This window comes from Melanostigma gelatinosum (assembly GCF_949748355.1).
Source record: "Melanostigma gelatinosum genome assembly, chromosome: 12".
NCBI classification, from domain to species: domain Eukaryota; kingdom Metazoa; phylum Chordata; class Actinopteri; order Perciformes; family Zoarcidae; genus Melanostigma; species Melanostigma gelatinosum.
The window spans coordinates 15,563,307-15,581,104 of record NC_136645.1 but is presented as its reverse complement, the minus strand read 5'-3'; the positions used below and the strand labels follow the sequence as shown (position 1 = coordinate 15,581,104).

General features: G+C 40.3%; 1 protein-coding gene across 7 annotated transcripts in view; it reads right to left on the bottom strand.

The window, feature by feature from the left end:
• The window catches only part of LOC306785781 (uncharacterized protein), a 97,177-nt gene that overhangs the window by 66,437 nt on the left and 12,942 nt on the right, over window positions 1-17,798 (bottom strand). For all 7 annotated transcript variants that reach the window (XM_079280266.1, XM_079280271.1, XM_079280272.1 and 4 more), the window contains exons 10-12: window positions 13,358-13,402; window positions 9,974-10,018; window positions 601-654 (exon numbers count right to left, since the gene is read on the bottom strand). In XM_079280266.1, coding sequence (XP_079136392.1) covers window positions 601-654; window positions 9,974-10,018; window positions 13,358-13,402 — 144 coding nt within the window. The remainder of the gene's footprint in view (window positions 1-600; window positions 655-9,973; window positions 10,019-13,357; window positions 13,403-17,798) is intronic.

Sequence of the window (17,798 nt, the reverse complement as noted above, 5' to 3'; positions counted from 1 at the left end):
TCAGTGGACAGACTATAAAAAACCTGCTCAAGTTTTGCATCAAACTCCTCTACTGCACGTCCAGCTTGTCTTAAATCACAGGATTATCAAACCAGTCATGTACATGACGTAGCTACATAACTCTTGGATTTTTATTTTATTTGGGACCAAATGTCAAACAAACAAACAAGAACAAACAAGAAGGCAATAATATGCAATCCACATCTTTGCTGTAGGCTTTATAATAAAAACCAGTTTGGAGAGAGCAAGATAAAGGGATTTTGTTGGCTATGTCTATTACAAACAGCTCTCCCTATGAATATACAAATACTCTGCAAATATAGTGAGCGGAACATTTTCTCTCTGCCGGGCTATAAGCTGCTCTATAGGACCATCAATGACTTAAGTTAAGACAGCAATAACTATATTCTTTGGCTGGCCATGTTTGGAGTAGCAATCATAGCAGCACTTCAAACAGATGGGCACACTTGTTATTGACACTACAGCTCATGAAAGTCAAGCTGATTCCCTGAAGTATCTATTTGCATTTGAAAAAGAACAACGAAAAACAATTATGGTGTCATTTTGTCCGGGCCAGTCTGTATGGGCAGACTCACTCACTTTGTTGCCTTCAGGACCAACTGGACCAACTGGCCCTGGGTCACCTTTTAGACCCTGGGAACAAAACACATACAACATATTGAAGTATGTTTCTTTTTAGTGAGAGTTACGGATTAAAAACTTGTTCAAAAAAAAAGGACCCAACATGTGTTACTGTATGTCAGTATGTTGACACTCAGTAGACAGGTATGTCATGCAGGTGTGAGATTCCCATGCCTGTCACAACCAGTTAATGAGAGAAGAGCAGATAATGTCAATCATTAGATGCTGCGTGTACCAAAATAAAATAAAACATCTGCTGAGAGATTCTAAATCAGCTGGTTACACAGTTTCTGTGCCCCAAACCCCTTCTCTGTTTTCCCTTGTCACACTTGGGTTTAGCAAGGAACTGTGATTGCCATTGCTTTTACACCCTAAAGCAGAGGACCCGGGGGTGGAATTGAACACAAAGCTCGGGGCAAAGGCAAGCCTCTCGGTGGTGAAATGTGAAAGAGGAGTGACAGCTGAGATAAAGAGCGATAGCTGATGAATGAGGCTTGAGACATATTGACAGACTGCATTTGCAGCGAGCCTTGTTAGGTGTGACACATTTGGGCCAGTAGCAGCGGCTCTTTGGAACGGGTAAGGAAAGATGGGGGTGCGTGAGCGGTCTGTAAAATGATTCAGCAATACAATCATTTCTCATGATTCAATTTAGAGTTACAAAGGGTATTAATCGCGAGTTACATATCTGCAGAAGACGATGACCTGCCTTTGTCACATTAAGTCTGATGGCTCCACTAGAGACGTGACTCATCCGTTGCCTATTCCTACGACCATTCAGAAAAACTGAAGCAGTGGTAATACCGGTGTAACATAATTGCCCTGATGGTAACAACACATAATGCAGCTTGCCTATAAATTGGGTTTATGATGACATGATTGTGACATGATTTTATGAGTTTGTGTGGACCCTCTGCCCACGCACACTGTCAATAATAGGGCAGCTGTCCCATAGCTGCACATGAGAGCCCAATTCTTGATTCAAATCGACAGCCTAACCGCTTTACTGGGGCAATCTGACACGGGGATATCCAGAAGCAAATTCCCCTCTGAGTTATTACCAGAGCTGAGGCAGAAACGAAGGAGACTACAAGGCTCACCTGATAACAAGCTCGTAAACAACTTCAGGTTCTGTCAATTACAGAAGAGATTTTGATTCATCTTGTCAGAAATTTGCCACCATTTTTGTGATGAGGAGAGCTTGTCTCGTTGTTGTTGGTGAAACGTGTCCTAATAAACATGTTTTGTTGTTATTGTGATCCTTTTACAGTCATTATGTGGTTTCCTCTTGTTATTTTGACGTGTGTTCCCAATCGAAGCTTTGCGTTTGTGACGAGCACATTTTAAACACACTTACAAAACAACACGACTACACATGATTCACTACAGTAATGTAGACGTAAATACTTCAGCATCATCTCTTAAATTATGCTTGCAATTCATCTGAAGTGGTGCTTAACTCTGTTCGGAGGGTATTATAATCTTACTATACAGTATATACATGACCTCAACATAAGCATCCTGCAAAAAGCTGACCACTGGAACACCAATCAAAAACCACACCTGCTTTAAATGAATCCCTGGAGCTACTATACATCCAGTTTAACAACACTATTGGGTTCTGTTATAAATCATAAATATTTAAGGTTATGCTTTCCCTGTTGACATGGAACTACCATGATTCAAACGAATGCAACTGGGAAGAACTCATGCAGGGTGGTGAGTAATGTTTCCCAGGGCACATGTCCATCGGAAACCAAATACAGGTCAGTCAAAAAGAAAAGTCCCTCTCTCGCCACATGTTGAATGACAGTCGCTCCCCGTGTTTTACAATTTCGCTCAACTTTGCAACTGCTGTGGCCAATATGTGTGCCAGAAAATAAAAGTTTCCTGCTGGTAAATATTTTAATAACAAGAGTCAACACAGCAGTTTTACATAAAAGCTCCAGAATTGATTAAGTTTGCCAAAATGCTAACAATGCACTCTCTCAACTTATGCTGAGTGATGCTCAAATTCCCATGTGTACTTGCGGTTGTTAATTTACTGTGACAAAAAGGCGCTTTGACTTCGACAAATTAGTGTTTTTGACAACAACTTGGCTCAACTGTGTGATTCTTCAGATAATTCCAAGATGGCAGTATTGTCATTGATAGAACCTGTGGAACTGCACAGCATCTGGACTTGTCTGTAGTAATATCCGTAATGACAACCAGCGCAATTAAAAAGTGAGCCCTCACTTTTTTTGGCGAAGGCTCTTGGCAGTCTTGCAAATTTAGCATTAAATCTTACCCGGGGACACACAAAATATTTTTGCTCTAATTGTCTCCTTTTCCCTCAGCCGTGGCCATACACCAGAGTTTGTGGTTGAATATTTAAAATATTTTTGTTGTTTCTTTCACTTTTATGTGACGATTCACTGTGGGGAATGTAATGCTGTTTAATAATATATATGTAAGTATACTATATGTCAATTAACACAATTACAGAAGGTTTAAATTTGTTCAACTTCACGAGAGCAGAAATTCAATGTTATGGACAAACATTTATTTATTCTAATTTACACATGACAAGGTTTCCCCTGAGCCAAAATCTGCTCTTTTTTTAAAAAACGTTCTTGTTGTCACTGTTGCAAATATTGTTCAAAGTTGTGCAGTCAAGTGTTACCTACCAATCTTCTTTGTGTCACTGTGTAAAGTTGTGCCAGAACTCTCTTGTCCTTGCATTCTCCCTTCTCCAAGCCTCCACATATAGATCATTTCAAAAGACTCGTTCTTATGTTGTTCAAGTGAAATAAGGTGTTAGAAATAATAAATGTGTTTTGGTATCAGTTAAATAACAGCAAAACTAGATGTCTAATTGATTGAGATAGATAGGGAAAACATACCTTATATTTGAATTATGTCATATATCACAATATTTGCTCTGCAAACACACACAGTAGTGGCAAGAAACATCTAGGAACCCATTTATCACTTGATCTTTACAAACAAGGCAATACTTCTTATTATATTACCAAGGGATGAGATCATCTTAAAGTATAGAAAGGATTCTTGACTGAATGACTGAATGTGGTTGTTTGCAAAGCAATAACTGAGATGTAAATCGAAACGACACTGATTTGAATCGTCTCAATTGAGCAACACTAAATCATTCAATTATGTATTTTGATTACTGTCCAGAAGGTCCCATCTCTGACGTATGAAACATCCCATCTCTGAAATAGGACCCATTAAGGGAAAACCTTTTTTCCTTTATTATCCTGTCTTCTATAGCCCAGTTAAGATGCTGCCCCTCTGTCTAATCTGGACTCAGTCGAAAACCCAATTTACGTGCAGAACGACACGGAGGGAAGTGTACGCGAGAAGGCCAGGATATATTGTTCGCTTTTCTCACAAGCTGTTGGCTTTGTATCATTTACAGGGAAGGATGAAGGAGGGATGAAGGGGCTGGGAATATGCCGGCGCAGGTTGTGTTGTCGTCTGTTTCTGCAGCACGAGGTCAGAACACTGTGGGGAGCTGTGTACACTTGCCTGCTAATTACACACACCACTGTGTCTCGTCACTCCTGTAGCGGTGAGGCCACAAGACAATCTGGCAACTCCCCAGCACAGGAGCACTAAAGCGAGAGAGAAGCGGGGATGCACAAATGCAGTCTAATTATGTTTACTTCTACCATTTACCAGCCAGAGCAGCTGCAGGTCACTGCCCTCGTCTGACAAGAGGGGGAATAATTGCAAGTTTTAGTTACTGTACACAATTTAATCATCACAATCCTGGGTTCGGCCTATTAGGGAGAGGCTAAATCAAAAAATTGTAGCTGTACTACTGTATGTATTCCAAACATTCTGGTGGGGAGATGTTGTACTACTGAATGACAGGCCGTTAAAGCTGGCTGGAACAGGATCTCTAGGTAACATAGATATCTTGAGTGCCGGCCTACAAATGCCAGGGAGGTTACAGCAGGAAATGCCTTTTGTGACTTTCCATTTGCTCAGCGATACACCACCGCATACAGTGCGGTGATATAAGATGAATCCCATTGAGTGGTGACAAAGTTTGCTTAATAGCATGTCTTTTTACACTATATGAATGTATACAGCTTCCAAGGTAACCTAAATAAAAGGGCCACTGTGTGAGGATATCAAAGTTCACTGTCAGAGATCCTCTAGATATCATGTTCTGCCAGCAATGTTTTGACTTTTCTGCAACACTTCAGTTTTCGACTGAACATGTATCCACAAATGTAACTTGGATTACCCACAAGACAACATGGTGCGCACTCCCTCTGTCCCCACAGGACGTGTATCTGCAAAATGAGACGAGATCACATGCTCATACATAGAATTCTGGGTTCTCAGGTGTCTACTCGCGCCTGAAATAACATACTAGCTTTAAAAATGGAATATGAGCAAATTGCAGTAAAGGGACACATCGGGTATTAGCGTCTCACAGTAAATAGGTTAACTGAAATCATCAAGAAGGTTTAGTTGTGCAACATCCATTTTTTAAAATTTGTTTACAAGATAGTAACCTACGTGTTCTCTGCTGTTCTTACTGCCTTCTTCTTGCTCCCTACATGCTTCCTTTTCAAATGCAAGGAGCACAACCCCAATTTACTGAAGTTAAAGTTGAATGTTACAACGGGAGCATTAAAAGACACAGAGCAGCATTCAATTCACTGGCTGAGCTTTTTATCAATATTGAAGCAACTGAAACTAAATCAAATCAGTCAACCACTACTTGATGACAGATACAATTATATGTAGCAGTATATTAATTATATATATGACCACCTGATCCACCTTTATAATGTTAAATAAGGCTCTCACAGTTTTACAGGCCTTAAGGAACCAAGCAACAGTCAATAGCTCTGTTCGATATCTACATTACAGACCGGGACATCTGCAGATTTTACAAATAATGTCTTTTGGGCTTTCTCAAGTCTTTTATAACTGATTATTGTAAGTGATTAACTGGTTAAGAAGGGGCAGCCTTATTCAGTCGCTGAGGCTCAACCTCATTCACTGACTTACGGAGGCACTGGGCGTACTGGTTGTAACCCATTAATCCTGTCCTGCTCCATGCTCACTGATAAAACATTGGGCTAGTTTACCTCATATCTTTTATTACGTGTCCTGATTTCAAATTAATCGAAATCAAATACAAGGGTTTGGTCAAAAAAATCGAATAAATCAAAGAAAAACAGCTGTGAAAAAGACTAATACTGCTAATAATGCTACAATTTCATGGTTGGGGAGAATGTGTTAAATCGTGGATTTTCTTGGTTTCCACTGAAATTCTAGGAGGATGCATACAAGAAAAATGCATCAATTGGGATAAATGGTAAAAATGTATGTGTGACACCCACCAATGTCAACTGGGATTATTTGCTTAGAAAAAACACAAAGGGTGGAAATGACAAATTCTGGTTAATCTCTTCACTTGAAAGCGGCTAGAATCAATATTTCTACATGAACAACGGAGCCACTAATTGAATGTGAAAGGAGTTGTTCTGGGTGACAAACCAACAGAGAATATTAGCCTACTTTGTTGTTCCCCTCAGCTCTACAGAGGACTTTAGAGTCAATTAGCTCTGGTTGGTTTTATTGTCCACAATGTTACTGTTCTGGTTCACTCTCCCCGTTCTTAGCATCCGTCATTTCCAGCAAAAAAAGGCCCTAAATACCTACTGCATGCTTCTGTACCTGCCCTGCTGACTGCAGGCGTCGCATACGAGATTGAGTGTGTTTCTATTGCCTGTCAACGGCTCTCAACATGGCAACGGCTGAGCGACTTGCAGATAACGGTGCTCTCAACATGGCAACGGCTGAGCGACTTGCAGATAACGGTGCTAACGGTGCTATCAGTGCCAACATCGACAACAGAGTTTAACTGAGGGGGAACCAGAGGGAGGGTGCTATGTTTCCGCATTGACCCCATTGGTTGGGACGGCCTTATCAGCTATAACCGCCTTATGAGCGTAGTGCAGAGCTGCGGTGAGCTAGCCATTAAGGCACGCTAACATGCAGGACCACGCACTCAAAGCACGCACGGCCGGCCTGGTTTTGTCAACAAAGAACAAAGAAGCTCGGATTAGAACACATACAGGAGAGTGGCTTCATTCTCTGCTCAGGTAGACATTACTCCACTTTATCTTTACATTGCAAATAGTGTTTGCTGCTTTATCAATGCTCTGAATATCAAATTGCTTATCTCAGCACATTTAAGAGCCAAAGAGGTAGTGAAGACCAAAAGCAGAGCTAAAAGAAAAGTGACGAATGGACTTGAATTCATGATGTTGATGCTCTGTAACTGCTGTATGTGTAAGCAGGCAACCGTTTACCATCAAGTTTAGCATATAAACCTAAAAGGCGATACTGCTGTAAGTTATTTCTGATATATTTACAGCTTGTTTCCGCTCCCACCAAGTGTCCAAAAACAAACCTGTTACTGCAGGTAATGGAAATATAAACTTGTATTTTGTGACATGGAAATGTGAAACTTATCGATACTGTTTTTGTCAACAAAGTCTTGTGGCGTTAAAGAGAGTATAGAGAAGCTTTTCTTACAGTTCAGTTCCCTGTCAAAAAGGGCTGTCTGATGGCAAGATAATGGGGTGAAAATATTCAACATGCAGCGAAGACAAACAGATATTGAGTTTTTTTCGGCGGGCCTTTTTCTTTACGTGTTTAAAATGAGTTTTGCAGCTGGCCCTGAACACAGCAGTATATTGCTTTGCAATAACTGGTGGCGTGCCAACCGCCATCTACAGAAGATAATACACTGACTATGGATGATTACCTCATACAACCCCACTTCAAAACACCCAAACTATCCCTTTAAAAGAACCACCGTGTCAATGTCATCTCTGTGCTTCCAGACAAAAGCAGGTCCAAGCCATGTTTAACCTAACTAAGCTCAAAGACAAATCCCTTGTGGCTCCTCAATGTGTTGGCAACTGGCCTGCTATCTGACAAGATACAGCCTTTTTCAAGCACTTTCTGTTCACTTTTGATTTAGCTCGACTGGCTGTCTTTGCGCGAGGCTAACCATACCCCAGAGCTATCCATTATTATCCATTATGGGTGCTTAATGCTGGACAACCAAGCCTGCTGGAGGAAATGCTACCAAAATGTAGTCCCAACTTTGTTTCAAATCGGTCAAGGATGAGGCACAGTATAATAAATCCCGATAGGATATGCATGTTGAGCCATGTGAGCATGACCAAAGAAAGCCCAACCGGCCATTTGGGATGCAAAAAAAAAAAAGTCACCTCCTGCTGAAAACTGGAACTGTCTCTTTCTGTATTTCTAATCACTGACTGAATACAGGACACAATAACAAGAATCTCATTTCTGGTGACAAAGTTTCCGACTGAGCACCACTAACGATGATGCCCCCACACACACAGAGAGTAGACGGGAGCAGACCGGCCTGTCAGCACACCCTTGGTCAAGACCCCTGCCTCCCCATACACACTATATATACTGAAATGCAATTTAGCAAATAACATCAACTGTTGACACCTCGGCTACGTTTTGAGCAGCTGCTTTTCTTGGACAAGGGTCATCAACACAGTCTCTTCACAGTGCACACGCTTCCAGCTGTTTTTACAGTCTACGTAGCGCTGTTGTCCAGTCGACTGAAGCCCATGGGTGAATCAGTGAGCGAACAAACAAAGGCTGCTCACAAGCTCTGTCGCTGTTTCCTCCTGATTGCTGTAGAACCAGAAGCAATCAGTGAACTTAAACCAGAGGAATCATGTACACTCGTGTTACAGTTCCCATTTAATATTATAACTACGGTACAAATCAGTCCGTTTCTGATGTACCGGTAGATGGAGTTAACTTTCCAGGTGGGTGGTCTTGCTCTACTTCAAATTTCTACGCAAATAAACCTGATTGTGTCATTCATATGCAAATACACACATGACGTCAACTGGCTTTTTAAGCAGCAAATTGCTACTTACCTTGGAACAAAGAGAGCTATGCTGGTGGTGGCAGGACATACTAACGCTTGAGTTTATAATCGATTATTTTCTTTTTCCTTTAATCTGAATTTCACTTCAATTGTTGCACTTAAGGGATATCCTGAAAAGCAAGAAGTACAGAATCTATCCTGTCTGATCTGAACCTTCCAAGTTGACCAACACCCTCCTTCTCTTTCATGAGGAGCAGAGTAACGGTAAGCTGCCTTCCCTTTCACATCACCAGCAGCTTAACCTTTAACGCGACATAGCGATTTGTTTCTGTTGCAAAATGCAAACATATATAGAATCAGTATTTCTAATTCTGCTCATGTGTTTTATATCTGTTACTCACTTCAGCAGCAGTGTGTGTTTTCTTGAAATCCTCAAAACAAATTCATAGAGAATTTCACAAGTCACTGTACAGCTGCAGGTTATGTACTATTTTACTGTGTAACTTTATGAACTGATTCTTCTGGGAACCTACGCACTCCTGTAAATTTACTTTTAGTGCATTTTTTACGGCTTTCTTCCTATTTTTTGAATACCAAGTACTTCTACTTCGAGTACACTGTAGGTCAATACTCCTTCAGCTGTACATACTTGTGTTTATGCCTGGCTTTCTTTTCTGCTTTCTCTCAGAGTGACTGTTAGGGCACATCCGCAGCCTGCAGGGAGGCTGATTTCTGGGGCAGCTGTTATTCTACTCAAGGGGGTGATGGTGATGAAAAGAAAGTCTCTTTATTGAGCCACTTTAAACTGACCATCTGCACACCATCTACTGAGAGGGTGACATGTTGGGCAAACAAATGCTGTCCAACATGAAACATACTTTGATTTAACTAATACTTTAGAAGGACTGCACTGATTTGCTGTTGGCAAAAAGAACTTCAGTAAGACCGAAGAAGAATAGTAAATCACTTCTAGTGCATTTGCATTAAGTGGAAGAAGAAATTGAATTATTTACTAGCATTTCTTGTCGTGGTTCACATGCCTGTACATACATTAGTTTCATCACTGCAGCCAGATTTAGGAGCAAGCAATAAAGTTTAACCTGAAATGACATAGAAGGGACCATGTTCATTTGAAAAATTAGGTTCGGCCATTAGTATGCAAAGTCTATGGTAGCATACATATCAATTAATTTCACTACAGAAGGACACTGCAGGCTCAAACACACTTAGATCCACTTCAGATATGACAGGCACCTGAAAACAGCCACACAGAAAGCTGCGCTTTACTCCGACCCCCCGGGGCATCGCACAGAAGATGAAAAACCTATAAGAATTGATTCCCTGACGAAACTAGATCTGGCTGATGTGCTATGTATGGAATATGTGTCTGCTGGAGATAGAAGTACTTACCTTCCCCCCATCGATTCCCTTTTTCCCATCTGATCCAAGGTCCCCCTGCAATGACAAGATTGAAAGTTGAAAGGCAAGGAAAGCACCCTTGGAAAGTTTTGGAATTTAATCTTTTTTCCCCCCACACTTTTACACCCAGAAGGTCTTAATAATTTGGTACAGTTAATACCACTTTAATACCACATTTCTGATTGGCGTGAACCAGAACCTCTCGAGCAAGATTAATGAGGGACACGGTCACTCCAAAAAGCTTGTTTTCGTTTTCTTTAACTTTATTCATTGGATTTTCAACGTAACCAGCATTTATAAAATAATTGCATTTGTAAGTTAATAGAACAACACATCATAAACAATATTACGACAAGACAGGGCCGTCACAGGAACAGAAAAGTACACACACACACACACACACATATATATATATATATATATATATATATATATATAAGGTTACATAAAACAGTTTGCAGGTCAACTTGATCAGACAGTACAATCCTTAACATCACTCTGGATCTGCAGGGAAATGTTTCAGAAGGTGGCCCACACTGCACAGAATTAGTTTTTAAACCCAATAAGTGTGTGTTTGACTTTTTGCAACCTCATGCAATTTAAAACGGCTTTAATCCAAAGGGCACGAGAGGGGGGTGCAGAGGCTTTCCATCGAAGCAAAATGAATTGTCTTGACCACAAAGTAACAAAGGCGATTGCATTGTTATTGGTTTTGGTCAGTTGCATTGTGCACGAGAAAAAACACCTAAATAATGCAATAAAAGGCTCGAGTCCAATCTGTGCGCCGCATATTTTTGAGAGTGTCATAAAGATAGTCATTCCAGAACCCAGCAAGAGATGAGCATCACCAAAACATGTGTACATGATCTGCAGGATGCATGTTAGCTCTCATACAGTTAGGGTTCGGATCCTTGTACATTTCGGAAACTCTTGCATTGATCCAATGAGCCCTATGAATGAGTTTACACTGAAAGGGTCTTCAGTGTTTCATAGATGATCAGATTTATAACATTAGGCAATGAATACATTCATTAAGAACGATTTTTACTAAATGTGAGCATTCCTCTGTTAATCACTCACTTAAAGCACTAAGGAGCTTTAGCAGTTACAAGGAAACAGTATATCCACATCAACATGTAAATGTAAGCACCAAGGGAAGGGGCTCCACAATCTAATCACAGCACTGTACAGATGGACTGTTTGGTGTGAGTATGCTATTTCTATCATGTATTTGTATTGAGTTATTGTGGTTCCAAGAACGTGTCTACAGTCACACACAAATACCTACACGTCAGCAGGGTGACATTGTGTTCCCCATACACTGCCAGGTGCCACGTGGCAGGACATGAAAAAGAAATCCTTCCTAAATGCATCTATTCATGAAAGTAAAACTGTGCTAAAGGGGTGAAAGTGGAACTTCATTTCCACTCCTCATTGGTGGAATGAAGCTAAATCCCAAGCTCGAACACTCACTTGCAGCTCCTTCGAACTGAGCTTAGCAGGGAACCACGCACACATTTTGGGAACCAGATACCAAATTCCCAGCAATATTGTTTGTATCACTGCGTCATTTCAGCTCCAGCAAAGTCTGTAGCATAGGTAATATATTATACTGGCTGTTGTCTGGGAATAAGCTGGTCGAGGCTTATTTCCACAAATATCTTTGTGATCACTGATTCTCCCAAAGCTACCCAGCCCCTGCTTTCCACACTCTCTGCCAGCAATATGTGAGATGTCTTGGAACTTGTTGGCTCTGTTATGAGAATGTGACCTATACAGTTTCATGACCTCAGCATGGCCCGTAAAAAGCTCACGCAAAACCGCCATATTATATTGTCCAAGGGCAACCATATCATTACTCTTATATCGACAGCTGCATGAAATTGTTTTTCTCACATTGTGGCTAACAAAAGAGTCCCAAAATGTGTGTGATTTTCTCCAAGGGCACCATTTAAGACCGAAGAGGGAGATACGAAAATGCGAGAAAAAGATTCATTGATGAGGAGTTGACCTTATAGGTATAAATTTCTATGAAACGTGGTGCTGTGCATTAGCATTAATATCGATACTACTGCCGGTGCACTTAGTGTAGACTTTTCCTGTGCACTGTTGTGTAGCGAAACAGCTTTAGCTCCTGAACCTCATCTCAGAAAGAGAGAGAGAGATGCTGTGCCACTAAGTGTTATTCCATATTACATCAAGCTTAATCTCCAAATGTCCCCCACGGTGAGCTTAACATCTTCTACAGATATAAGTCCAGGATTAAGTCATCTTTCCCGTCCAGGAGTAATCTTCTTTTCAGCCGATGCATAACCTGCTACCACAACCATCTGTAGTACAATCGCTCACGTTAATACAATGAAATATTTAGCAGATATGAATATTTTCTTGCTGTGCATTTCTTTTTTGTTTCTGACAATAGAATCACAATCTTAAACCCTCTCATTTCAATGCTTACTACGGGACATTCTTACTTTAAGACATGGAAACAACAGCCATGTACTGGCATTACACACAATTGTACCCCCCCCCCCCCCTCACTGAAAGAGATAAACACATTTAATGGCCCACAATCTCACCGATGGCAGTATTTTAGAACGCAAACGGCAAGCAGCAAAACAGTGATGATCGTGAGCATGTGAAATCTGGCTATTTTCTCAGCTCTTTAGGATTGCAACAGCAACACCCAATTACAAAAAGAGCACTTAGCCAGTGTTCAAGCTCCCATTTAAATATGCACTTTTCTCCCAATTTAAATGTCTGACTCCACAGCAAGCCTTTTGTTTTTCACAGTGAATATCTACACTGATGTTCACACCACAGATCCCAGCCCTCTCGCCGACCCTCTCCAACTACAACAAGGACACAATCGCTGACTGGCTTCACACCCAGGACTACTGCCAACTGTGGCCGATGGGGCCCCTGGCGCTGGCGTTGCTTGGGACGTTGGAAGTTGCGTCTCTTGTAGCAGCGCCATTCACTCTGCGCCAACCAAGCACCCACTTGCTGATTCAATTTGATTTTCAGATGGCTTTGTTTTCTGTGTTGCTGTGGCGGGGTCAACGCCAAAGGCAAGCCAGCGATTCAATCCGATGATGTCAGAAAATCATCTCAGAGACGGGCAGTGACAGATTCCATAAATCACCAAAACAATACGTGCCACCTGCTCTTCACGGCATCAACAAAAAAACACGCAGTAAAAGCATGCAGTCGATATGAAACGAAAGCAAAGGGAGGCAGAAAGCCTCAAAAAACCTGAAGCTCACAACTGAGTTCATGTCAATCACAGCTTAAATCACAGCTTTAAAGGGAAAAGCAACACCAGGGAATTGTGATGGTAAGATTTTGAAGTTGTTTCATTAGTGAGAAGCCTACCTTATGTCCTAGGTTTCCCGAAGGCCCGTCCTCCCCCGTGTCCCCCTGTGACGGAAACAACACACAGAACAGTGAGTGAAAGGTCTCTCGTTCACACATTAGTGAATAGCTTAATGACGGAATGCCATTTCAGCAGCTCCTACAGCTGTTCCACAAGTTACTGCTGACATAGTGACTCAGCAGCTGCGGATACTGTTTCCCAACAACTGGAAAGCTCAAATCTGAACCTTGTTATTTGGGTTCATTTTACTGTCCTAATAACATCATTTAAAAAAAACAGAGGACAGGACATTTATACAGGGTGGTGTAGGTCAAGACATAATGGGAGAGAAATGGAAAGAGATTGTCCACAGTATTGTTAAGAGAGAGAAGATGGAGCTCACACAGAACTTGCTGCAAGCTAAGAATCTAATTAAATGTGATGTCTATTCACGGTCACACCTTCAGTACCACAACTCAATCGGCTTGTTTAGGACGAACAGGGAAATGTGGCAAATCCTAATAACTGAGATGCCATCTCTACACTATGGGTTATGAACCCCATTATTCTCGAAAACACTCTCAGTCTACCTTTTATAAATACTGAGCAGGATCTGATCAAATACTGTTCTTTGACTGGACATCAAGCACGTGGCAGGTTGTTACACTTTCCCTGGACTCGGCAACGAGATGATTATTCCATTTACGAGACAAAGGAAATTCACAGCTGCTGACGCTGATTCATTAAGAACAGATAAGCTTCCCAGAAAAAAGCATATGGGAATGTATGTGTTTCACAGTGCTCTCAATTCTTCTTTCATTTAAATGTTCGATTCGATCCCCGACACAAAACTCTTTTTTTAGAAAAGCTAATAACATTTTCACACTGATGAGTATGATCGGAAAAATGGAAGGTTGAGACAGCTAATCAAAATTCACTGTCAGCGAAATAATAAAGTGTCTTGAGTAAAAATCCTCGAATTATTCACTTTGGAGGTACAATGGGTATAAATTGAATTAGAGAGTACTAATTGAAAACACAACCCATAAGAGCAGGAGAGTTGTAAATGGTCAAAAACAAATTAAAGGTATTGTAAAAGGGGGAGAAGTTTTAATTTCACCATGATGCCTGTGGTGTTTTTTTTTCATTTTGCATGTAAATGCAGGAGCTGTAAAGCGAGTAATACCAGGGTTTATGTGCAAGGCCATAGAAAATGGATTTCCTTTCAAGTAAGCTGCATTCTTATGACCCAATCCTTATCTGTTTAATTTCCTGAGGGATTCTGGATTAATCATAGCAGTTTAATCCCTTTGCAGTGCATTAGAATCCTCCATCAAACTCCTGACTGTAATGCAGGATCCTATACTTTCTGTTGGAGTAACACAGCCAAAGTAATCCCCGCACACTTTCCGAAGGAAACCTCTGTGAAGATCACTATGATTGGCCTGCACCTCTCATTATGGATGTTTCAAATGCTATAAATGTCCCAAATGTCTTTGATTAATCCCTACAAGTAAGGATACATTGCTAATAAGTATACTCTGACTACTTTTTAATCTTACACGGAGTGAGATTTTCATGTTGGTAATTGAAAGTCTCATGAGCTTAACTTATTAAGAGTATTTGCTTTGACTTTGTTACCCCTGTTTCATGTATTAGAATGTAAATCTAAAATAGTGCAGCACCGTTTCATAGTCACTGGAACTCCCTTGGAAATTTAGGGATCATCATAAATTGAAGACGCTTAAACAGAGGTCCACTGCTACGACACTTTACCAGACATATTAATGTGCAACAAGGTCAGAGGCAAAAAAAGAGAAAAGCTATTACTACATGTGATTGTGTTAAAGCGAGACGTTTCTGATACACTGCACTGCTGTTTTTCTCCTCGTGGTAGTGGCACATGATCATTTGCAAATCCCACAAGACATGAGAAACATTTTCACTGGATGATTAGTGACATTTTGTTGTCTTCAAGTATCTGCTCCAGTTGCTTACTTCGCTAACATTTTAGCTAATGCTAGTGAACAGCACACTGCATCTGGTTTGATTTTATTCAATCAAGACTAAACTTTAGATTACGTGGTATCTTTCCAAACTGATTTCAGCTCTCATCCTGCAACAACAATGCATTGTATGCCAGTACAAGGAGATGGACAAGGGGATTAGGAGAAAAGGGAGTTTTAAATGAAGAAAAGGAGGAACCTCTGAAGACCTGAGGTGGGAGGAAGCTATCGGGAGGTCAGATATTTATGCCATACACACTTTTTAAAATAAGTGTAAAAATAACTGTTGATTTATACTTCAACATTTCATCATTTAAAAAAAAAGAAAATGATGTACACAATTCAAGAAACCCCAAAAAACTTCAGATTCAGCAAATTACTCTTTTAACCTCATATTAGGTAAGTGTATGTTTGTGTCACATGCAAAAAGCAATAAATACTAATAAATACTAATAAAAAACTAATTAGCATTTATATTATAAAATATTTACGACATGTAAAGAGAGCTCTACTATTAATGGTTTCACAGGTGGCCTCAACCACTGGTGCTGTCCCCGCACACATTCGTTTTCTGTCTCCTTCACCAGCAGCTATGACTGTTTCTCGTTCTTTGAGTCGACGACACAATGTAGCCCGGGGAACAGCTTGTTCCGCTGCATCTCGGCGGCTTGTTCTTGTCAGTTTGTCATAAGTCTCGAGGAGACAACCTTTTTCATTGAGAGCACATTACTCTCTTCTTCTGGTCATCATTTTAACATGCAGGCAGCTGCGGCCTCAGGTAGCCAGCAGACCGTGAGGCAAAGCATCATGGGATTAAAGTAAAAAATAGAATTGCTATAGTTTGCAATTTGTTTCCTAGTTATTGTTTTAAAGGACCCACAATGAACACTGTAAGTGGACTACCCACCGAACAAAAGAATGTCCCTCTGTAAAATGTTTTAAAAGATGCCGAAAAGAAAATCTGATTGCTGTTTTGTAACAGTTTGTTTATGTATTAGTTTTCATGTCTTTCTTGTTTTAGCTGTTATATTACACACGCACACACACACGCTCACTCACACTCGACACAATTACATTATTTTTTGGCTCTCTTTGTTTTGTTGTAATGTAATGTCTGATGCATATTTTATTTTTTCTTTGTCATTTTGTAAAATTTTAATATTATATAGGTGGAGGCTTCAAATAAGCCAAGTTGGCTTTCTGTCTCTTCCTGCACTGTGATTCATTTATTTCTGTTATGTTTGATTATTTTAGATCTTATTGTTTGAATTGTGCAAAATAAACAACTCTAACTCTAACTACTCGATTACTATGAGCAAATTATTTATTTTTATTTAAAGCATTTGTATAGGAGAGATTCTGTCCCAACATCACTATAACTGTGATCACTGTTGGTGGTTTGCACTGTTTATGCTCTATTTTTACAAAAACACTTACAAATCCCATAAAATACAATGCTTTGCCATAGCAACGACATCCAGGTTTCGATCGTGGTATTGGTAAAATTGGTGCTGACAGACATAAAAGCTGAAGCTAATTAAAAATAAAGAGCTGTGTAAATTGTCTGTGTACCAGCCATATAATAAAGCATAAGCCTGCGTCAGAATTAAACATGGCATTGTAGTTAAGTCCAGTTCAGTTTCAGTTCACCATGGAGATTTACCAGGCTTTTGACAAACAAATCATATCCACCTGAGCATACTATTAATCCAAAGTGGAACAACGGGTCCAATATATTCAGAAAAATAACAAAAATAGGAAGAGAAAAACAATGATGGAGTGTTATAAACTGACTGTGCCGGTTAGTCTTGAATGTCTCGTCCCTGATCAAGTTTTTCCTTAACTTCATTGATTTAGTGTTCAAGGCTGTAATAGGATTTGTCGAGAATTCTGTTGTTCAGTACGCAAACAATTGGTGCCAAGTATTGATTTGTTGAGGACCTGAAAATTAGATTTCAAGTGTTAACAGCATGATCCCCTGACTCATAGCACAAGCCATTGCCAGCAGAAAGACTCGGGGGAAAAAATGGAATGGCCTCCGGAAAACCATGTTAAAGTCATTGTTGAGCAATGTAACACAAGACATGTGCTCCAAGGGTCTCTCTGGGTGTGCTCTTAGGCTTCCGTTCAAAACTCAGTGTATATATATATCAGTGTTTGAGAAAGAGCATGTCACGGTGCCTGCCATACATGCTGCCTTTTGTGAAATGTGAAATTGCCTGATACATTCTTGCCCACTGATTATCGTGATTTTACTGAGCAGCAAGAAATGAATTACCAGGACCGCCAACACACTCAAAGTGCACATATACACACACATTACAGCTTGAGTGCTGACCCCTGCGAGGTCAATTAAGAGTCATTAGAGGCCAACTAAAACACATTTGCGAATCTGATTTGTACAATCTGTTGCAACATACACAATTTGGGTAATACAATTATATTCTACAAGAAA